Here is a 23,974-nt window from a genome sequence, read left to right as displayed (position 1 = left end):
CATTATGGGAAGAAAATAATTGAATTAAAAGATGCATTTGGAGTTAGAAAATATCGTGTTTTTTTTCTTTGTTCGAGCAAATCAAGTTCTTCATGCTATAGAAGTTTCCCTTTTCTTTAATTAATAATAGCAGAGACTTTCAAATTTAACGTCCAAGCATAACAAAAAATACAAAAAGATAATTGCATCTATGATCGAATTTATTGTCCTTTTTAAAAATTTATGAGTTTCTAATAATTGATTTTAGGAATTCAGACATGGACTTCCAATTTTTCATAACTACCATCTACCAACTAAAATAGTCTTAAATAGTCAATTCACAGGCAAAGCATCTTGTGGCGATACAACTGATCGATCCATAATTCGTTACAAATACTTGACAGAATCTTTAAGCCTCAAGTCCACCCCCTGTTTGGTGCAGCATCGCATCAATCTCGTCCCCTTCTTCCATCTCAAGCTGGAAACAAACAAAACAACAGAAAAACAATCTAGATCGCAAACAAACTTTAAAAAAAATAAAATAAAATAAAATAATGCTTGGTTACTTCGTCTGGAGTTTGCTCCCCTCGCAGCCGACGGCCATCAAACAGGAAAGCAATAGAATTGATATCCACCGACTGACGATCGCAGTAGGCATTCATTAGCTTCCGCAGCTGAGTGCTGCGCTTGATCCTAAAGAACACCTCATTCCCATCCTACAAAACACAAACAATAGAAAAATTGTAGCAAAAGGATACAGGCAATAAACACTCGAACATTTAAAAAAAAAGACATTTTATTATTTACGATCTGTTGTAAGATTAATAAGCAAAATTTAAATCATAATATTAGGCATCAATTTCCACAGACTACTAGAAGATCTGACTGGAAAAATCATTAGGAAGTTCCCTTGACATAGCATTTTACATTATCATTCTGGCGCAAAAGTAAACTGTGCTTTTCAAAAATTACACTCTCAGAACCAATTAATGGCCAGAGCTTAGTCGGACGAATTGAACAGATTGAAGATTAAAATGTGAGGTGTATAGGAAGACCAACAATCGCTCTAGTTGATATAAGAAAACTATAGTTGATATAATTAAAACTTTTTAAGAAATTTAAACCATACTAATGTAGGATCGAAAAGTGTACTGGTGAATAGCGCGAGTCGCTTTTTCACTTTTTCTTAAAACACAAAAGAACGCAGCGAATAATACAGTAAAGAAAAACAATCGCTAATATTTTTTATTTTTACTTGGTTCAAAGTTTTTAACAACTTCTACTCTAAGGCATGCACTCGTTGAATGTTTTTGTTAGGCAATCCAATAATCGCTCAAATGATTACAAATAATTTATAATTAGACATACAATTAAAAGCAACAATTATACCAACAATTTAGAAGAAAAAGCTTAAGTGCCATCGTCGAAGCAGCATATTGGCATCGTTAAAATCTATCAGAATACAAAAGTTGCTTGGAATGAGGTTGACATGGCACCCCTCGGCGAAACTCTATCCGTCAAAGTTTATCTTGATCCAGGCGCATGGACCACTTCTACGCACCTGGACTCTGGCATGTGCCGGCCAACAAGAGCGTGCCACCTCATCTGCTCGCTTAGTTGAATGCTTACTCATACGGGCGCCTAGAATCCGAGCGTCTAGACCCTTCTCGAGCACCTGGAAGTCCCTTTTTCGGACAACTTCCAGCTTAGATTTCCTACATCACAGTTAGAAAAACATGCATAATATAATGATTTGGACAGTCTCGGGGTTGTCCGATTCTGACTTTGGACTTTGCTGAAATCTTAGGTCGAATCGACGTCTATTGTTCCCTCAACGAGGAACGCGTCTTTACCTATTTCTCTCAAAAGAATTTATCTTTTGCCAAACATTCATCCTGACTTATTTGGACTTTTGCTCAGCATCCGATCTTGACTTCGAGACTTCCCACTAGACGTCCGATCCTCGGCCGACCTAAACTTCTGCTTGATGTTCGTGACCCCAGGGCTTTTGCCAGATGTCCTCAATTTGCCAAAACTTCTATCCAGTTTACTTAACTAGGACTTCGTGCTCAATCCTCTTGACTAGGACTTCATGTTCAATCCTCTTAACCAGGACTTCTTTGTTTAGCCTCAACTAGGACTGACTGCATACTCAAGTAAGCTTGTTAGATCACAATAACTCTTAACTTTAAACCTTTGCTAATATCAAAACATAGAGGTTCGATTAGCTTAGTATTTTCAGCACCAACAATCTCCCACTTTTTTATTTATGACAACCTAGTTCAAAGTTAAGTAAAATAAGTAAAAATATCTTCAAGTAAAACATTCTTTTGAAAATGTTTTTAAAGTAAACATTATTTTGATAAACATTTTCAAAGTTAGCAACAATTTTAATGAGTAGTAAGCATTTTCAAAGTAAGTATTTTATTTATTTGAAAAATATTTTCAAGTTTAGAAAAATGCTCCCCCTTAGTTAATGCCATGCTTTTTTAAAAATTTCCAAGTTTTTTTAGAAAAAATGTTTCCCCTTAGTTAAGGCTCATCCCCTACAACCAAGGATTTTTACTTTAACTTTTAACTTAACTCTTCTCTCCCCTTTGACATATATCAAAACTAAATTCTCTTAAAAATAAACCAAGTTTTTGAAAAGAAGAATACTTGTCCAACAATTCAAGTATTAATTCTATAGTGCAAGCATGTTTGAAAAAATATTTATACATCTATCTTCCTTAAAAAAATATCTAATTTTAGTTACTAACTATCAGAAGATAGTAGTTTTCGCTTAGTTAGTCAAGCTAAATAAAAATTGTCTAGTTAGGTTTACTTAGAAGGATTACTTAACTTGATCGATGTTAATTGGTATTTTTCCGCCTAGATTTTATGTTGATGCACATCAATAAGCATTTGAAAATCCAGATAAAACCCTAAGCATCTTACAATATTCTAAATGTTTTTCAATACACAAATAAAGTATTTCTAGTGTGCTTGTGAGCTGTTGGCTGGCTAAAACTATAGGATCATGCTTTCTAGGAAGAAACCTAGTTTACGCCAATGTTTTAAAAACAAGGATACAACCTAGAATTCAATTTTGAAAGTAACTTGAATTTTTTTTTTGAAAAAAATAGGTATAAGAAATAAGTTTAAACATAAGTTATAATCACTTCCTATCTTACTTAGTATTTAATAATGAATCATGAGGAGGAATGCATAAGTCAAAGTCAAAGTCAAACTTAAGTAGAAACCAAAATGTCAATTACAGTCACACATCACAACCAAGTCAGTGTATCTATAAATACAAATCACTATCAAGACATTAAATCTGAAAGTATACGGAGAAGATGGTGGGGGGGGGGGGGTCTGAGCTCCACGATCTGAGCATATATCAGCTAGAGGTGTATAGTCTACTTCTCTCTAAAACTATATATCTCTTGTCTAAGACCGGTCCCAGACTCTTCAAGTCTAGTGGAGGACTCCTCAAGTCTAATGACTCTATCTTCTAGGATAGGAGAGGTTGAAGGTGTAGGTAGGTGACGATGATCAGCAAGTATATCATGCAGGTCCTCCACTGCTGAGGTTGGATTTAGGTCAGGCTAAGGCTGGACCTCTAGGTCAGGCTGATGTTGATCCTCTCTCCTCCATGACATGACTCCATTATCATCTATATGAGCATCAGCTAATGATAGGTTTCTATCTCTTGCTATGTCAAACTCATTTAGGTATCCGAGGTAATATCAATCCCTAGGGATGCCAACAGTGATGTCAGACTGTGGCAATAAGGCATAACACTCCCATAGTGCTAATACTGGCAGAAAATATAATGCCATGGAATATGTGGAGATTAATATCTAAGTCAAGCCTATGATAAAATGCATAGAGTAGAAATGCATAAAATGGCCGCATCATGGTGACATCTCGGGCAAAATGCAAAGTACTAAAACTCTATATAGAATGTAGTCCTAAATCCTAAGTGTGATTGATCGAAACTGAGTCACAGTGGGTACCCTCTGTCCTTAAAAAATACAAATATATCATATCTAAGGTAATGTGGGAACAAAAATCACCAAATGATAGATCCCTAAGATGGTAACATAGGAATGTAGATACTGAGGGTCTGAGTCCAAAATGATCTCTAATGAGAGTAGGTGACCGTCTAATTTCCTTACCGTCTACTCTAGTGTAGGTGAAGTCATCAACTTTAACTAAGTTATTGTATAGTTCGGCAGACATTCCTGTGTTAATCGGACTAGAACAATAGACAAAGTTTTGCAGCTGACAATAGTTGATTACCTCAGCTAATGGAATGCATAATCTCATAAAGAACGTCACATATCTAGAGGGAAGAGGGATGAATCTAGTAGATAAGAACCTAAACCTATGTTCAAGGGTAGGGAATCTAAGGTACGAGCCTCAATATACTTTCTCTTATTCCTAAAATAAATGTCATTAATTAAGCCTTTTCTTAAAAAAAACAAAACTTCAATTTTAGAGTATTACCGAGGCATTTTTCGGAAGATTATATAAGAAATGACAATCCTGGTTGATTGGCACTGGATTGGGCTTGAGAATGGGGAGAAAAACCAACTTGATCTTTGAATTAGGGCACCTGGAGCTGAAGCTTCGGGTGCCTTATATAGACGAGGTTCAGGCGCTTAGAGACGGATCCAGGCGCCGCGATTTTTATTTTTGCTGGATGCCTATAGGCCTATACATGCGCACTGATCCCAAGTCTGTGGGTAGTTTTTTGAAACTGTGGGCTACCTGGATTTAATACTCGAGGCGCCTAGATTTAATCCAAGCACCTGATCCAAGCAAGGTGGCGGTAAGGTTTTAATTAATTTGAATTTAAGTTTTAATTAATTTACTAGGTTTTAGATTAAATTAAATTAGTTCGTTAGGTTAAATTGATTAAGTAGACTAAGTAAGTTTACTAATTTCATTAGGAATTAATTAAGTTAAATTAATTAAGCATGGTAAGAATTTAAAGGTTTTAATTTGATTAATTAATTTAATTAATAGTATCAATTAAGTTTGGTTAAGTAGAAAAGTTAATTTGATTAAGCTATTCGAGTTGTATCTAATTAAGTTGAATCAAGTTAAAATTAAGTTGATTTCAATTAAGTTTATTTAATTAAATTTAATTAATTAAGTTATATTATGTACATTAATTAATTAGGTTGATTCAATTAGAATAAAATTATTGATCTTAACATCTTACCCATTTCTAAGTTTTCAAGTAGAAAAATTTATAAGTATTGTGAGATGTTAATTAATTTAATCTTTATTAATTTAATTTGAAATCTAAGAATTGATTGACATTTTAGTTAGATTCAGGTTTAACCGTCAGTCAGTTAAACATACATTTCAAAATTTAACTTTGATGTGTACAATCCGTAAGTGCACGGTGGTTGTCAAGTAATAAAAGATATCAACCCATAAGAATTAGATATAAGCACTAGAAACCAATCACAGCAAATTAACTAAACTATTGATATTTGAGAATTTGTGCACTTAAAGTAGAGAGAAGTAAAATAGGAAGAAAGAAAGAGCAAGAAAAAAAAAAGTTGATTGAGAAAACTTGATCGAGAGAAATATTCTAGGAGTTCGGTTTCGTTGTGATGCTAATTGATGTAATTAGAATTACCTATTACCCTTCCTCTATCCTTTTGCGCATATAGGAAGTCTAATTCAATACCAACACTACCCCGCGACGGTTGTGACGGAGTGCAACCTCTGTTAGTATCTAATGCTACCGAGTACAAGTGGTCACTAATGAAATCCGATTAAAGGGTTACCTTTATCACTAAGGCCCCCAATCATACATTCACAATGATACACTAAAGACTTAATAACATAGATCTAGAAATAATTCATTAAGTCTAATTCAATACTTCCTTGTAGAGAATTATCCTCCCTTTCGAGACGATACTATAGATGTCCGGTTAAAGGGGCACCCTTGTCAATAGGGCCCCCCGGTCATACGATCTAAAGCATCCCCTCCATGGGGTGAACAAATCAATACAATCATTCAATTAAACATAAGATTTAAGCACAAACACACCACACACATAAGATCAAATGAATATAAGGCATAAACATGTCATATGAATAGGAAATTGACAAATTCAATGAGTATGCATTAATCACACATCACAACTACTCCCTTAATCCTAAAATAAAGAGATCTACTCCATGACAAGAGGAGAAGAATCCAAAGATATTGAAATTACAAGCTTAAAACTCAATTTAAAGAAAAGTGGGAGAAAAGCTTATCCAAAACGACGAGAGGTCTTCGGATCCAATCTAAGCTTCCAGAGTCGTAAGAGACGACGAATACAACTTCAGATCTTCAATTGGGGCAGAAAAAAGGATATAGATCTGGACTAAGATGAATCTCCCAAGAGGGAGAACCTTTCTCCTCTTGAAAAGGAAAAGAACTCCCCTTTTATAGAACAAGGCACGGCAATGAGCACGGCAAAACGACGAGAGGTCTTCGGATCCAATCTAAGCTTCCAGAGTCGTAAGAGACGACGAATACAACTTCAGATCTTCAATTGGGGCAGAAAAAAGGATATAGATCTGGACTAAGATGAATCTCCCAAGAGGGAGAACCTTTCTCCTCTTGAAAAGGAAAAGAACTCCCCTTTTATAGAACAAGGCACGGCAATGAGCACGACCCGTGTCACGACCATGCCTTTTGAGTGTGAAGTCATTTGGGTGGAATGGCACGGTCGTGTTAATTGGCACGGTCACACCTTGATTTAGCTCTGAATGTTCGGCACAAAGGCACGGCCCGACTCTGCTTCGACTCTGGAAATCTGACATGGTCGTGTGAAACCACCCGACCTGGACTTGCTTGCGCTCTAGTGGAGTGGCACGGTCGTGGTCTACATGCCCATGGTGTGGAACCACGGCTATGTGGAAACACACGGCTAGGCTCTGCTCTTCTTTAATCTCTCCAAACCACGTCTTAACATCATTTTCATTCCGAAAATACATCCTGTCAACAGAAAAGTGAACAAATAACAGACCTCCAACAAAGAGAATAATTATGCTGAAAATATGATAAAGAAGACTAAAATTGCATAGAACATATACAAAGAAAGCAAGTGAATGTGCGTGAAAACATGCATAAAAGTATATATAATCTATGCACATCACACTCCAGACTTGAACCTTTGCTTGTCCTCATACAAAATGCCGCAATCTAGATTCATGTGCTCATATAATACATCATAATCTCTAGTGTATAAATCCAACTCTATCAACTAGTTTCATTAATGAGCATGAACGTAGAGTAACCTAAGTCTGGCCTAAACATAAGTTTTCATGCACAGTACAATAAGCAACCTAAGCTCTTCAAGTTTCAATCCCTAATCATACTCAAATCGTTATCTAAATGAATTCTTGCGTTCCAATGATAGACACTTACCTGCTGCACTTGGTTCATATTTCTTAGTCTACCCAAGATCTCAAAAGTGTACCGAAATCAAGAGAAATATAACATTTATTTTCCAGTAACATAAATCGGTCTCAAAGGGGTAATTTGCTAGTTTCCACTTGCGAAACTGTTTTTTATATCTCTTATTTTTTTCCTTAAAGTGATTGCAATGTGCAACACTTAAATTTATCACAAAATTTTTTTGATGCTTTAGATGTAGCACTAACAAATGTAGGGATATTTTGATTTTTCTAAACAAACTTATATGATACGAGCATCATCCAGTAACCGAGATGTAGTCTAAGAAATTACCATGGAAACTCAGGTACTAAACAAATTGGATGAATCATGACTATTCTAGAGTTATCTACTGTTTAAACTTAAGCAAATTGAAAATAAGATCCTTAAGATTAAGCCAACACTTAAATTTATCTCATTATAATACAATACTTAATTCGCGCTACTAGAGAGAAAAAAGAAGTTCATCAAACATACTAGCACTATATCTCACAACAACATGAATCAATAAATAAACGTACTAACAATTTTGCTATTGGGCAAGTCAACAGCAAGGTGAAGATTGATATTCTCAAAATCCCACAAAAACAACCCGCAAGAAGAAAACTAAAGAAAAACTACACACAAGTAAAAACTAGTCTGAAGACAAGCAAAATGCAACTAAAATGAACTATAATGTAAGGGAAAATAACACTATGTATAACTCCCCAAACTTAAATCTTTCATCGTCCCGATGAAATCAATACGAAGATGGAGAAGGGTATGCAAGGCCTCGAGGAGATGGGGAAGGGTAGGAGTGAGGCAAATCTCTATGTCGAGTAGGTCCAGGAGGGAATCTAGGCATTTCAAGCAAATGGCCAATATACCCATGGTACTGGAAAAAGTAACCACATGTTGTCTAGTTATGTCCATGTAACGTTTAAAATATTTCATCTTCTCCTATCTTCTCCTGATCAATGTCATAGTCAAGGATAAAATCAACCACCTGGCCATAGAAGTTCCTCATAAACTGGAAATGATCACGTACCTCATGGAATTGATCATCAGATAATTTGAAGTGACCCTCCAACATTTGTTGCTGAGCACTTTGCTTCATATGAAGCGGATCCAAAGAAGTACGAAAATCTAAGAAATCGAATCTGGAGGAACCCGTCATAGGCAAAAGAACGCATAACCGATTACGGGTGTCCGGACGGCTGCAGGTGTCTAGACGACGAGGGTTCATGATACTCTAAAGGAATGGAGACAAATTCGGGAGTCATGTCAATAATCACCCAATTGGCGGGGTGGCGATAAAGGTAATGAAAATACATCCCTCTTAAGAACAGCAAAACTGTTCTCATACAGACAAATCATTCTTCTCATGACAAAGCATGTATCAATATCGATTTTGTAATTACTATGAGTAACTTCCAAACCATCAAGTTCGCAATCCAAATTTAAAGCAATCTGGGTTATCATCCCACCAAAAACAATTGATTCCGAAGTTGTCTTCTCGGACTCTACAAGTGTTTGCAGAAAATAGAACCTAATATTAAAGTCAACTTTATTTAGCATCGTCCAAAATGAATAAAGTTTCACTTTCCGAACTACCCCGTCGCTTTCTCCTCTACTAAAGGTTTGTATTTAGCATCGTCCAAAATGAATAAATTCAATTTTATTTAGCATCACCCAAAATGAATAAAGCTCAACCCCGTCTTAGATCAAGTCAAAGTTAAATCTATAGAGGAACGACTTTTCCCTCTGAAGGTTTGTATTTCTTATTCTTCCTTCATCTTTGTTCTCGCTGGACAAATATATTTTTCATTTTTTAGTGGGGGCCTCCTTTATTTGCCGGACTCGTGGTCACTCATGAGGGTAAAACATATGTGTCTTGCTAGAATTCATCCAACCTGCTACAAAAGTTTTTAAGAAAAGAAGCATGATTAGAATATTTAGATAAATCAAAGTCTAGTATTTCCTCGCCTATCACTAAAAACAGTTTATGATTTTTCATATCAATCAAAGTTCCTCCAGTGGCGAGGAATGACCTCCCCATAATTATTGGGATCTTTGGATCCTCTTCTATATCTAACACGATAAAGTCAGTGGGATAATGTAGCCCCCACCTCCATTGGCACATCTTCAATGATACCCATTGGGTATATGTATAAACGGTCTGTGAGTTTTAGTGCCAATAATAGTCAGCTTAAAGCTTTTGAGACTTGACTTATTACAAATTGAAAAAGAAATGAGACTAACACTTGCCCCCAAATCATAAAAAACGTTATCAATGATTGTGGTTACTATCTTGCAAAGAATCAAGAAACTCCCTGATCTTGAAGCTTTGGGGGTATGGTATTCAGAAATAAAGTGTTGCACTCCTCAATTAGTGCCATAGTCTTCCTTCTTCCTTCTGGTGGACATAATCTCTTTCAGAAATTTAGTATTTAGCATTTAGTTCAGAGCATCAATTAAAGGGACTTCCATGTAGAATTTTTGAACTTTTTCCATAAATTTACTAAATTCTTCATCCTTTTTGATATTGGTTAATCTTTAGGGAAAAGGAATTACTTGACTTTGAGTAACTGGTGGAGGAAGCTCTTCAACCTTATCTATACTCTCCTCTTCTTGTGTGTCACTTAAGTGAGATGAAGGAGAGGGTTTTCCAAGAGTGTCAATTTCTTTGTTGGGAATAGTCATTTAGGGATCTCTCAAGGTTCGTCTGCTCCGAAGTTCAATTCTGTTACAATACTTCACATGATTTACGTCCAATTTTCTAGAAAATTCCCCGGTGCTCTCAAGGATGATGAAATTATCTATGCCACCCAACTATCAAGAATTTTCAAGTGCTTTTCAGAATTTTCGATCCTTTGAGTTTATTGCTTGATGTCATTCTTCATCTCTGATTGTGCAGCTAAAATCTCGTCAAGCAATTTAACTGTTCTGGATTGTTGATAGTTTGGTGCTTGTTATGATGGATAGCTTGTTTGTTGCCCCGGTTGATAACTTTGACGTTGCCAATGAGTTGCCCTTGATCTTAATTGTTTTTATAGGAGAAGTTGGGATAGTTCCTCCAACTCGGATTATACGTATTGGAATATGGATTATTATGCCGCATGTTGAAATTGTCAATAGCATCACACTGCTTAATTTGAGCTATTTGAGCAATGATAGCCCCAAGTGGCCAAGTTTCCTGGGCATGTTATGTGCTTCCACATGATTGACATACTCCTATAATTGCGTTCATCGTGTTGGTCCCCATAAACTCAAACTTCTTTGTTAAGGCATCCATTTTTGCTGACAAAAGACATATTGCATCAGCCTCATATTTTCCGGACACCATAATCGGATTTATAGGAAAAGAGCTTCCGTTTTTTTCTAATGCCCTCTGATGATGGTTAAGAGCCACATTTTCTATTATTTCTTCGGCTTCGTCGAGATTCTAGTTCATGAGTGCTCCTCCAGCTGCAGAGTGATACCTTCGTATGATAATTGATCTCATTATAGAATATGTGGATCACTAACCATTTTTCTAAATCATAGTGAGAGCATGATATGAGCATATTTTTAAATCTATCCCACGCTTCATATAGAGATTCAATGTCAGAAAGCTCGCAATGAAATTCCTCATATGTGTTGCTTTACTAGGTGGGTAGAACTTATTAAGAAATAGTCGCTCACACTATTCCCAAGATGTAATACTGCTTGCTGGTAAAGATGTGAGTCATTGTTTTGCCCTATCCCTGAAAAAAAAGCCAAATAGTTGTAATCTGATTGCTTTGGCTAGTACTCCATTCATCTTCATTATCTCATAGATTTCATAGAAAACCTATAAGTGTTGGTTAGGATTCTCGTGTGGTCCTCCCCCAAACTAATGTTGTTGTACCATAGTTATTAACGCAGGTTTTATCTCAAAATTATTAGCTTCGATAGATGGTCTGATGATGCTAGACCGGAGTCCTCGAGCATAAGGTACTGCATAATACTTAAAAGGTTTGTTTGTCATTTAAAATGTTGCTTGTTCTTCTTGTTGCTTCTATATATTTCTTCTTCTCCGAAAGGTTCTATCAATTTCAGGACCAAGGGGCAATAATTCTCATACAGGGTTAGATCTTTGCATACAAGAACAAGACTAAATTCAAATCCAAATTTGCAAAAATTGAAAAATGCAGAAATTAAATTGCAGAAAAGTAGAACGTAGAAATTGGAAACAAAAATCAGTGTAGAAAGGATTTTACATGAATAAAAATATAAAAAATGCAAGGTAAATGCAAAACGAGAACTACAGAAAATATTTATAAAAAGGAAAAGAAAATAATGTCATGTTAATACCCCTATAGTTTGTATAATTTTGTATGTCTTTTTATTCTTATATAAGGAAACTAGAATACTTATCCTCTATTTATTAGGTATTTTTTTTTCAATATCATGTTAAATAATTTTGTAAGTCATTCAATACCTTATTTCCCTATGCACTTCTATACATCTATCAGAATATCATCTAGTCCAACGGCTTTTTCATTATACATCTCATTTAAAGCTTGTTCTACTCTGAAGTTTGAATTCTACGATAAAAATTTAAATTTCTATGCTCATTTGACCTACTTAAATTATCTAAGTTATGGTCATCTAAACCTTCATTAAAAGTTGATGAAAATATATCTTCCACCGTTCTTTTATTTTTTTCGTCGTTTACTAGTACCCTATTATATTTATCTTTAATATATTTTATTTGGATAAGATCTCTTGTCTTCCTTTCTCTCACTTTAGTTATTCTATAAATGTCTCTTTTCCCTTCTTTTATATCCAATTTTTGATAAAATCATTCAAAAGTTTCATTTTACTTCATTCACTACTTTTTTTATCTTTTTTCTTGGCTATTATATATTTTTTAAATTTTCCTCGTTCTTACAAATATATAATTCCTTATAAGCTATTCGTTTTTCCTTTACTTCTTGTGTACTTTCTCATTCCACCACCAGGATTCTTTATTTAGTGGTGCATGTCGCTTTAACTCACCGAGTATACTCTTAGCTATTATTGTCAACTTTGATACCATCTTATCTCATGTAGTATTAGAATCACCGTATATTTCACCTAATTCTTGTACTCTTACCTTCTCCTTAAATATATTTTGCTTCTCATCCTTTAACTTCCACCATTTAATTTTAGGAGTTATATATATTTTATTTCTATTGATATTATATTTGAGGCGTATATCCACTGCTATTAACCTATGTTAAGTAGTTAAGCTTTCTCCAGGGATGACCTTGAAATCTTTACAAATCTTTCTATCCTTCTTCCTAACCATAAGAACGTCAATTTGCAATTTATTATTCCCAAACATGACTAAGTGTTCTCTTTTCTTAAAAAACGTATTAGCTAATATAAGGTTATATGTTATCGCAAAATTTAATATAATTTTTTCTTCCTCATTTCTCGTTCCAAACTCATAACCCCATGTACCCTCATATTCCTCATTTTTCACTCTAACATGCCCATTTAGATCGTCTCCTATTAAAATCATTTCATTTAGCAGAATGTTTTGTAATATTTCATTTAAGTCATCTCAAAATCTTTAATTTGATAACTTCATCTAATCCTACTTGCAGTGCATATGCCCTAATTATATTCATAATTTCTTTCGTCACTATTATCTTAAGGGTTATAATTCTATCCTCTTTTCTAACTACTCCTACAACTTTATCTTTTAACAAACTATCTATAATAATACTCACTCTATTTTTTGTCTTACTCTTTCCTATGTACTATAACTTAAAACCTGAGTTCTTTATCAGTTTTGCCTTCTCGCCTACCCATTTTATCTCTTATACACACAAAATATTAATTTTTCTCATATCATCGTATCTACTACCTCTATTGATTTACCAGTAAAGGTTCCTATGTTTCATGTTCCAAATCTTAAATTATTAATTTTCCTATTATATGTATTCTTATCCAACATATGTTGTAAGAACTCTTGCCTATTTAACACTACACCCAAGTTCTCATAGAAAAATAGCAGTCATTGTTAATACATTACAGTCGAACCCTATAACGCGAACTCTTGTATATTTAACACTACACCTGAGTGATAGGACCATGAGTATGGCTAGAGGGGGGGTGAATAACCTTTCTTTGATTTTTCACCTACAATTTGTTAGCCCTTCGACCAAGAGCAGGGAGGTATCATCCTCTCTCATGCGGCACAACCTCGCGGGACCAGTCGGCGACATTGGCGACTATCGCAAGAGTTATAGAGCTCCCTCCGTTGTCGAAGTCGTGCCCTAGATCCAATCCCTTTCTTCTCGACTTCTCACTGTCATCGCCGATTCCAATCAGACGCCATCCACACAGCCCTATGTCAAAGATGCCCGAAGGGAGGAGTGATCACTAGGGAGGGCAGCAAGGCCGCACACTTGCGGATTTGGGCAGAGTCGCTACCATTAGAGGTCATCGGCTCCATCCCCTCTTTGCGACGGTAAGCTGTAACCTATTTCATCGCCGACACAGGTCTGTCGAGCTCTTGTTGTTCCATTTCCCATCATCATCATCACCGTGAGCACCAGTGCCGAGTCATCCCTTCGCTAGAGCAGACCAGCTGTTAGCGTCGCTGCTACCTAAGCTCGGTGCACCACCTCCAGTGCTGTGTTGTTCGTCATCGATCTCTCTCGGATGATCTTGCTTGGTGTCGAGTCCAGCAACCAACTCACGAATCACTGCTTTGTTCCTCTGCTTGTGCTGTGCCAATAGATTAAGCAATCGTTGCCCTAACCTTGCCCTGGCTCACTGCCATCTCAGCATCCAGATTTCTTTATGAGGGATCTTGGATCTAGTTTAGTGTACGTCTTGCTCGGTGTTGGATTGGTATGGTTTGATTGCATATTTTGTTTGGGATGTGGAGATATGATGTTTGTCTGGATTTTGGAGCACTCAAGGATTATTCGCTAGTTATCCACAAATTCCGACGATCCTGTTTCGGTAGTGAATTCCTCTAGTCATGTTTCACCAGCGGTCACCTTGGACTTGGATGAGATTTTTTGAGGTATGCCATAGTTGTAAACCCTAATTTAATTTGGTATGTTGGATTCATGTTGAGTTGGCTTGTTGGTAAATCTATTGCTACATGGATTAATCAAGGAATTGATATTAGTTGGAATTAATCATTAACTAGGGTTAAACTAGAGTTACTAGTTTAACTCTAGTTTAAGTGGTTAATCAATGATCGGATTTCAATTAGGATTACCCTAAATAGGTTTGGGGATTTGATTTAACTATTTAATTCCTATGTAACTAGCTGAATCTGTATATCATGTGATGCAGGACTTTAGTTCGAGACTAGTATTTCGACGTAAGGATAGTTTCAGCGCGATCTACACATAAGGCGGGTACTTCTTGCTTTATCTCTTTAGTACATTGATCTTAGTGCATGAGCTATATTTTCGGATAGTTCCTGTATTTACCTTGACTCCACTCATATTTTTCCCGCGTTTGATATTTCCACTCAATCTTTGAGCTACTCGTTTATGTATCTATACAGTCCAAGCTATAGGAGGTATGTTTGCATATCGTTATCATACATTTCTGTTAGTACATGCATAGTTGTTCTGATAGTTATGTCCAGTATTAGTACTCTTTTGTTAGTACCTGTCTAGTTATTTTGTAGCATACATTACATGTGTTGGGTTAATCACTGATCACGGTTGACCCTACTAGAGATTAAGGATTACAGTCTCATGGGATTTCTTTTACCATACCACCAGTATTATTAGTTTCTGTTATCACTAGCTTAGTAGTGGATAGTATCTGCTGAATATCATGTTGGCTTGTCAGTTGAGTATCAAATTACTCGTGTTGGTTCGGTCAGCAGAGGACCAATTTATATTTGGCAGTTTGGTCAATAGAGGACCAAGTTACTCTTATTGCTTCGGTTAGTAGATGACCGATTTACCCTGATTGACTTGCTTAGTAGAGTATTAATCTACTCTTGTTGCTTCAGTTAGTAGAGGATCGATGTACCCTTGTTGACTTGCTTAGTAGAGGATTGATTTATCCTACTTGCTTCAGCCTGTAGAGGTTCGATTTACCTTTGTTGACTTGGTTAGAGGACTGATCCATTCTTATGTTATTAGCTCGATCAGTAGTTCAGTCAGTAGGAGACTGACTTACTCTATTTCATGAAGATTCTGACATTTGGGTTACTTGTGTTCGGTTAGATAACCTAAAAGGCACATTTGAGTTCATGATTTGTATAGACGTAGAATTGACTGAGTTAGCCGCATATCATTGTTGGCTTGACTAGTCTGTAGAGGATCGATGCATCCTATTTCATAGGGGTTTTGACCATGGACTGTATGTACCTGTTAGGATGACCTAGAGGGTACATTTGGATAGATGCCCCCACTGATGTGGAAAAGTATAGAGCTAGCTGCTTAACACTTACGTGATACATTTATTATATAGGTGTATCAATTGGTAAGTATATTCAGATGCATGACTTGTACTGATGCGGAACAGATAATGTTGGCTGCGTATCCTTTACATGACCAGACATCATGTAAAGGAAGATACAGAAGACGATTTCTGAGAACAAAACATCTCGGTGATTATTTTGAGGTGTTTTGAGAGAGTACTTCTCTACTTCCTTGGAAGCGTAATGGTTTATAACGTGATTATCAATTGACTTGTCTAGCGCTTTTCCATGAGAGATCCTAAACCATGGACTGATTGGATATGGGTAGATATCCTCGATGGTACATATTGATATATGATCTGTAGTGATGCAGAGTATGTGGTGTTAGTTGCCTAACACCTACGAGGTTCTACCATCACCGAATGGAAATGTCAGATGATAACCTTCGAGGAGCAGAGTGACCATTAACAGTTATGTCGATTAGCTACTTGTTGAGGGTGTTCCTCTACCCTTGTGTTCATTGCTCGTCACTAAAGGTTACTGAACCTCAGGTGGAGCAATCGTAGTATAGGTTACAAGATAATGGTTAGTCGTCTCAACAATCATTATCTTTATAAGTAGCTCAAGATCTTGATCACCTAATCATTTACTGAAAGTCTTGAAGTCTATAAGTCGGATCAGGGTGTTCGACCTTTTGTCGACATGGGACGGAGGATATTTATGGCACGACTATGAGAGTTGTGGAGATACTTTCTTGATGGGTAGACTTTTAGTCAGGAGGTTGAGTAACCCTTTGGACTTTAGATCATGATTCCCTTACGGTGGATTTTTGAGTATCAGAATAGATGAGATTAGACGTACTCTTTGGATATTTTTGGATATGATTAGTAGGGTTTTGTATACTCATATCTCATGGATTGATCGTATCTCTACCATTTGAAGAGTTGTTGGGCATCGACCAGGAAATCAAAGGACGCCCTTGGATTTCAGTTGTGTTACACTATTGGTAAGATGGTGATATAATTCTACATTTTGATTGTAGCTCATGATGAGAGCGGATCAGTGGGAAATTAGATAGGTGAGTACATAACTGGTCTGTCTCACTAAAGATATACGTGAATGGATTTTCCCACTAGATATAGTTCCCGTAGTGGAATAACATGACGTGCAATGTTGAACCATAGTGGATATATTGAAGTTTATTTGCAATGGGTGTTGAAGGATGGATGCATTCCTCTTCTCTATCATGGTACAGGAAACTATTAGGTTTGATTGGTGTTGTGGATGATTTCAAATTGGTGATTTTAGTTGGTGAGCCGATTACAGACTTATTGTCAATGATCTGATTTTGGTTATGCTTGTTGTACGGACATTAGGAGTCCTTGACATTGCACTAGATATTGTCATAGACTCGATGAATTTAGTATTCTTAGGATATTTGGATCAGTTGATATTATCTTCATTGACAATATTGTGATATATTCCTGATCCGAGATGGATCACGAGCACCCTCTTCGCATAGTTCCGGAGATGTTTGACGGGAACATCTTTACGCGGAGTTCGGTTATGCGCATTTCGATTGTCTTCTATGGATTGTTTGGGATATATTATCTTTAGCAGGGGTATATTAGTGGATCCACAGAAGATAAAAGCTGTTACCAATTGGGAGTAGTTGAAGTCTGTACAGGAGACTTACAACTTCCTTCGTCTGGCTAGGTATTACTAGAGATTGGTCGAGGGTTTCTCTAGCGTTGTTGTGTCGTTGACTTGAGTCGTCTAGGAAGAGTGTGGAATTTTCCTGGGCATATGCATTTGGGACCAGTTTCATGAGTTGAAACGAAAAGTTGATAACTGCACTGCTTTAGTTTCACCTTCTTATGTAAAGGGATTTATACTCTATACAGAAGTATCGTACTAGGGGTTAGGTGCAATTCTGGAGCAGCATGGTTGAGTAGTACCATATTTTTCTGGACAATTGAAAGATCATAAGAAAAATTTTCCGACTCATGATCTGGAATTAGTAGCTACCATTTTCATGTTGAAAATGTGGTGACATCTTTTATACGGGATTCATTATTTTGTGAGAAATTATGTGTATTCCTGAGTTAGATCCGGTTCAGGAGGAGTTACTTCAGGAAGCACATCGACCCAGATTTACGATACATGCGGGTGATACCAGATATAGTGAGTCTTGAAAAGTTCCTACGGGTGGAACAACAGAAAGAAAGACATCACGGATTTTGTAGCTTGATGTCTAGTGTGTCAGCATGTGAAGGCTGAACATCAGTGGCTAGCAGGATTATTTCAGTAGATTCGGATACTGGATTGGAGTGAGCGCATGTTATGATGAATTTTTGTTGTGGGATTACCCAAGACACGGAGAGGATCCGATGTTTTGGGCAATCATTGTTTGGTTGACTAGATTTGTTCCCTTTCTATCGATCTGTAGGATGGATTCTTTGGATCGAGTAGCAGAATTTTACTTTAGAGAGATTACCTGACTGGATAATATATCTCTTAGTATTGTATCGGATGGAGATCTGTGATTCACATCACAGTACTACAGATTTTATAGCGGACCATGGATAGGGAGTCTCGATTTAGTACAGCTTTCCACCCTCAGACTGACGGGTAGTTTGAGAGCACTATACAGATATTAGAGGTTTTGCTGATAGTGTGGGTTATGGATTTTGGAGGCAGTTGAATTACCCACAGTTGTCTAGATAGAAGTGTGGGAGTAGCGGAAGCAGAGTGAGCGCATAACCCACAAAGTCACTATTCACTTAGAGGTGGGTTGTCATGATTGGAGATATGTTCATGATACTTGGATAGAGTGGTATATGGGTTTGTTGTTTGGTGGTTATTCTTGGATAAAGATCCCTGAGTTGAACGGTAAATTTAGGGATCAAATTTTTATTAGTGGGGGAGAATGTAAAATACGGTGCCCAAATAATAATTAAATAATAAGGTTAATTGGCAAATAATCTTATTGGATTTTTTTTGAAGTTTTTAGAAATTTTCTGAAAATTTTTCAGAGCTCGTATGACAATTTTGAGGGGATCAATTAATGGACCATGAGAAAGCCTGTTTGAAATACCTATTTTAGTTAGGAGTTGATTGAGGAATTTACTTAGATTTAATTAACTTAAACCTAAGTATTTAAGTGTTATTGAAAAAAAAACCTAAGTTCCTTAATTTCCCCATCCGATTCTTCTTTCCTCCCCTCTCGCTCGAACCGCCGTAAATGTCAACTCCTCCTAACCTTCGATCGCCGAAGATGGATCTGCCGCTGAGCTCTCGGAGTTTCCCTCCCTTGCACGGGCTGCCTTCAACCAAGAGCAGGGAGGTATCATCCTCTCTCGTGCGGCACAACCTCGCGGGACCAATCCACGACACTGGCGGCTGTCGCAAGAGCTACAGAGCTCCCTTCGTTGTCGAGGTCGTGCCCTAGATCCAATCCCTTTCTTCTTGACTTCTCATTGTCATTGCCGATTCCAATCAGACGCCATCCATAGCCCTATGTCGAAGATGTCGGAAGGGAGGAGTGATCACCAGGGAGGGCAGCAAGGTCGCACACTTGTGGATTTGGGCGGAGTCGCTACCATTAGAGGTCATCGGCTCCATCCCCTCTTTGCCATGGTACGCTGCAACCCATTTCATCACCGACACAGGTCTGTCAAGCTCTTGCTATTCCATTTCCCATCATAGTGCCGAGTCATCTCTTCGCCGGAGCAGACCAGCTGTTAGCATCGCAACTACCTAAGCTCAGTGCACCACCTCCAGTGCTGTGTTGTTCGTCATCGATCTCTCTCGGATGATCTTGCTTGGTGTCGAGTCCAACAACCAACTCACGAATCACTGCTTTGTTCCTCTGCTTGTGCTGTGCCAATAGATCAAGCAATCGTTGCCCTAACCTTGCCCTGGCTCACTGCCATCGCAGCATCCAAATTTCTTTCTGAGGGATCTTGGATCTAGTTTACTGTAAGTCTTGCTCAGTGTTGGATTGGTATGGTTTGATTGCATATTTTGTTTGGGATGTGGAGATATGATGTTTGTCTGGATTTTGTAGCACTCAAGGATTATTCGCTAGTTATCCACAAATTCCGACGATCCTGTTTCGGTAGTGAATTCCTCTAGTCATGTTTCACCAGCGGTCACCTTGGACTTGGATGAGATTTTTTTAGGTATGCCATAGTTGTAAACCCTAATTTAATTAGGTACGTTGGATTCATGTTGAGTTGGCTTGTTGGTAAATCTATTGCTACATGGATTAATCAAGGAATTGATATTAGTTGGAATTAATCATTAACTAGGGTTAAACTAGTTTAACTCTAGTTTAAGTGGTTAATCAATGATCGGATTTCGATTAGGATTACCCTAAATAGGTTTGGGGATTTGATTTAGCTATTTAATTCCTATGTAACTAGCTGAATCTGTATATCATGTGATGCAGGACTTTAGTTCGAGACTAGTATTTCGACGTAAGGATAGTTTCAGCGCGATCTACACATAAGACGGGTACCTCTTGCTTTATCTCTTTAGTACATTGATCTTAGTGCATGAGCTATATTTTCGGATAGTTCCTGTATTTACCTTGACTCCACTCGTATTTTTCTCGCGTTTGATACTTCCACTCAATCTTTGAGCTACTCGTTTATGTATCTATACAGTCCCACGTCACATTCGAGAACGATCTTATGATTTTGGTATTCCTTACGCTATTTGTATTTTGATTTTGTACTTGTTCTTATATTTGTGTATTCTATTATTTGGAGTATCGGTTGTGGTATCTTGTATTTGGTTTGTTAATATTGTGTCAAACCGAGCCGGCTCGCAGTTAGTTGTTCTGTTGTTTTATGTTCCTTATTTAAGATTTTCGCTGTGTTATGTTTCAGCCGTGTGGGCTGCTATTAAAACTGCGTGGTTGTGTTATTTATCCAGGTTGTTGTATACTGCTGATGAGTATGTCTGTGGTTATATGTACTTATGCTTCATATTGTCACCGGAACAGGAGAGATGCTGTCGAAATTTTATCGATACGAACTCTTCTGGGGGCGTGACAAGCTCAGTAGTGATCTCGTCGTCTTGGAAATCTAACTCATCTTCGGACTCGAGCTGGAATCAAGACTTGTGCTTTGGTTCTTTTGACTTAATTTTTTCTGCAAGCAAGGCAATTCCTTTCTTGGACGAAGTAGCGTTGGACTGTTCATGCAATTCAAATTCTGAAAAAAGTTCGTCTAACTTAACCTTTAAAAGATCCCTTGAAACTTTATAAACATCTACCATAAATACCCACAAAATATTTCTCGGAAATACTTTTAAAGCATACCGGATTATGTCTCGGTTTTTAACTTGTTATCTGATTTTGTGTAATCCATTGAGAATATCTTAAATTCTAGCGTGAAGTTGCTGGCTGATTCTCCATCCTACATTTTGATATTATACAGTTTATTTAAATATAAACCACGCTTACTTATCTTCATGTCGCAGGATTCTTCGTGTAGCTCGATCAACTTCTCCTATAGATCCTTGGCGCTATTGAAAGGACCAACCCGATTCATTTCTTCTTTGGTTAGGCCGCATTAGAGAGTCTGAGTTGCCTTGACATCGAGCTCGATCTATTTCTTTGATGGTGCGTCCCACTTGTCATAAGAGATGGGCACTCCGTATTCAGTGGGGAATGTGAATCTAGTTTGGATTATAATCTATATTTCCACTATGTTTTCAAGTAGTACTTCATTTGACCCTTCCAATAGTCGAAGTTCTCGCCGGAGAAAAGAGACGGGCGAGCAGTACTGTAACCTTCTTGATGGGTCATGTAGGAAAGAATATCTCAGAAAAGAAAACAAACAAGAAAATGATGTCAAAATTTGGTCATGGATTAGTAGTGTGGGAAGAAGGGAAAAAAATACACGAGTGGTGTTGTACCAATTTCGAGCACCGAAGAAATTCTCGAATAAAAAAAAATATCAGAAGGAGTGATTACACCGATTCTGATTAATTATGAAAAACTGGAAAAAAAAAATGCTCGAAAAGGTGGTTACACCAATTCATAGTGACCCCAATCTGATATCAATTAAGGATCAAAAAGTACGCTAGAGGAGGGTGAATAGCATGAATCGCTTTTTCACTTGTTTTTAAAATACAAGAGAACGCAGCGAAAATACAGTAAGAAAAACAATCACTAACACTTTTGATTTTTACTTGGTTCAAAATCTTTGACGATTTCTACTCTAAGGCCCGCACTCGTTATGTGCTTTCATTGGGCAATCTAATAATAATCACTCGAATGATTACAAATAATTTATAATTGAACGTACAATTAAAAGCAACAATTATACCGACGATTTAGAAGAAGCTTAGGCGGCGATGCAATGGAGAACTTTTCGGAACAACGCACAAATATGAAAGTTGCTTGAAATGATGTGTTCAAGTTGTTGGTCGAACCTTTTTTTTATAGCCATGTCTGGGCGGCTGAAGCAGCCTCGGCCACCCCATCAAGTTGATGTGGCGTCTCCTCGGCAAAACTCTATCCGCCAAAGTTTATCTTGGTCCGAGCGCCTGGAGCATCTTCGAGGCGCCTGGAATCCGTGCACTTAGATCCTTCCCAGGCGCCTAGAAGTACCTTTTCTAGCCAACTTCCAACTTTGATTTCAGAAAAGCATGCATAATATTATGATTTGGACGGTCAGGACTATCCAATTCTGACTTTGGATTTCGCTAAAATCTTAGGTCGAATCGACGCTCCCTCAATGAGGAACATGTTCTTACCTACTTCTCTTAAGAGAATTTACCTTTTGCCAAACATTCAGTCCTCCTGAGCTGTTTGAACTTTTGCTCAACATCCAATCTTGACTTCGAGACTTCCTATTAGACGTCCGATCCTCGACCAACCTAGACTTCCGCCTAGTGTTTGCGACTCCCAAAGTTTCTGCCCGATGTTCTCGATCAGCCAAGACTTCTGCCTAGTCCACTCGACTAAGACTTCGTGCCCAATCTCCTTAACCAAGACTTCATGCCCAATCCTCCTAACCTGAACTTCTTTGTCTAGCCTCAACTAGGACCTGCTTGCATGCTCAGGTAAGCTTGTTAAATCACAATAACCCTAAAACTTTGAGCATTTGTCAATATCAAAATATATGTTTGATTAGCTTAGTGTTTTCAGCACCAACAACTAATAATACAACATTGTGTAAAATACAAAAGCAAACTCCAAATGGTTGAAGTAATATGGCTTGATGATGATGGTGAATGTCTTAAATGGAAAGAAAAGCAAATCTTGTATCTGTTTTAGTTGTTGTCTGAGATAATTGCAAAAAGAAATGTAATTTAGCAAATCTTTACCATTTTTCATATCTTATATAACAGTTGAAGAATCTGTCTTTACAAGAAATTCTGTTTTCATCAGATAGTTGATAGGAATGTGATAGGTTCAGATTACAGATTGCAAGAATCAGAAAGGTCTTGTATCTTGATAAACCTAATGGCGACGTAAGCTAGCCCTATGGCTTTATCCCAAGAGGACATTAACTTACAAGCTCCTAGGGTTGCATGTAATATATTATGAGGTGTCCGTGCTTTCTTATCTTCAATTGGTAAAGTAGGTCCGGAAATGTTCAAAGAAAGGTTTTAAAATTCGCTAGATGCTAGTCGGGCGACAGACCAGCGCCTAGGCCGCCTAGGCTGGGACTAGGCGTCGTTAGACGGATTCCTCGATATCCCTTGTTTCATGTGGACTGTGGATAATGTCATATGCAAATCTAAATGTTGTCTTAAACAATTTCATAGCAATGGAGATCTAACTATGTACGCTGAAATAAATGCATACTTTCCAATACAAAAAATGAAAAACTATAAAAGAAAACTAATAGTTTTGTGCAAAGAAAATATATTAGACTCAGTAAATACGAGTAAAAGAAACAGTTGAATAGTAAAACATACAGTAAGTTATCATAATCATGTAGTAAACAGAGAACATATATCCAACTCGAATTTTAAAACCTTGCTATAAGCTAAAACAACTTTAGTGGTGGAAAACATTAGAAAATAGTAGCAATAGTTCAATTCAAGATTACAATGTATTGTGAACCAGTAACCACTAAGCAAAATATAATTGTTGAATAACATAAATCATGTCTTAACAA

The 23,974-nt window shown here is 37.1% G+C and overlaps 1 protein-coding gene and 1 long non-coding RNA gene across 2 annotated transcripts in view; one reads left to right on the top strand and one right to left on the bottom strand.

The window, feature by feature from the left end:
* Positions 1 to 277: 277 nt before the first annotated feature.
* The window catches only part of LOC122005758 (small ubiquitin-related modifier 1), a 29,773-nt gene continuing 6,076 nt past the window's right edge, over positions 278 to 23,974 (bottom strand). The window contains exons 2-3 of the mRNA XM_042560947.1: positions 546 to 695; positions 278 to 457 (exon numbers count right to left, since the gene is read on the bottom strand). Of these exons, the coding sequence (XP_042416881.1) occupies positions 389 to 457; positions 546 to 695 (219 nt within the window). The 3' untranslated portion in view covers positions 278 to 388. The remainder of the gene's footprint in view (positions 458 to 545; positions 696 to 23,974) is intronic.
* On the top strand, positions 6,193 to 6,591 carry LOC122005760. The gene is made up of 2 exons (XR_006118510.1): positions 6,193 to 6,264; positions 6,466 to 6,591. It is a non-coding gene; the product is annotated as an uncharacterized LOC122005760 (long non-coding RNA).

The sequence above is a fragment of the Zingiber officinale genome, chromosome 7B (genome assembly GCF_018446385.1).
Source record: "Zingiber officinale cultivar Zhangliang chromosome 7B, Zo_v1.1, whole genome shotgun sequence".
NCBI classification, from domain to species: domain Eukaryota; kingdom Viridiplantae; phylum Streptophyta; class Magnoliopsida; order Zingiberales; family Zingiberaceae; genus Zingiber; species Zingiber officinale.
This window is presented reverse-complemented; position numbering and strand designations above follow the sequence as displayed.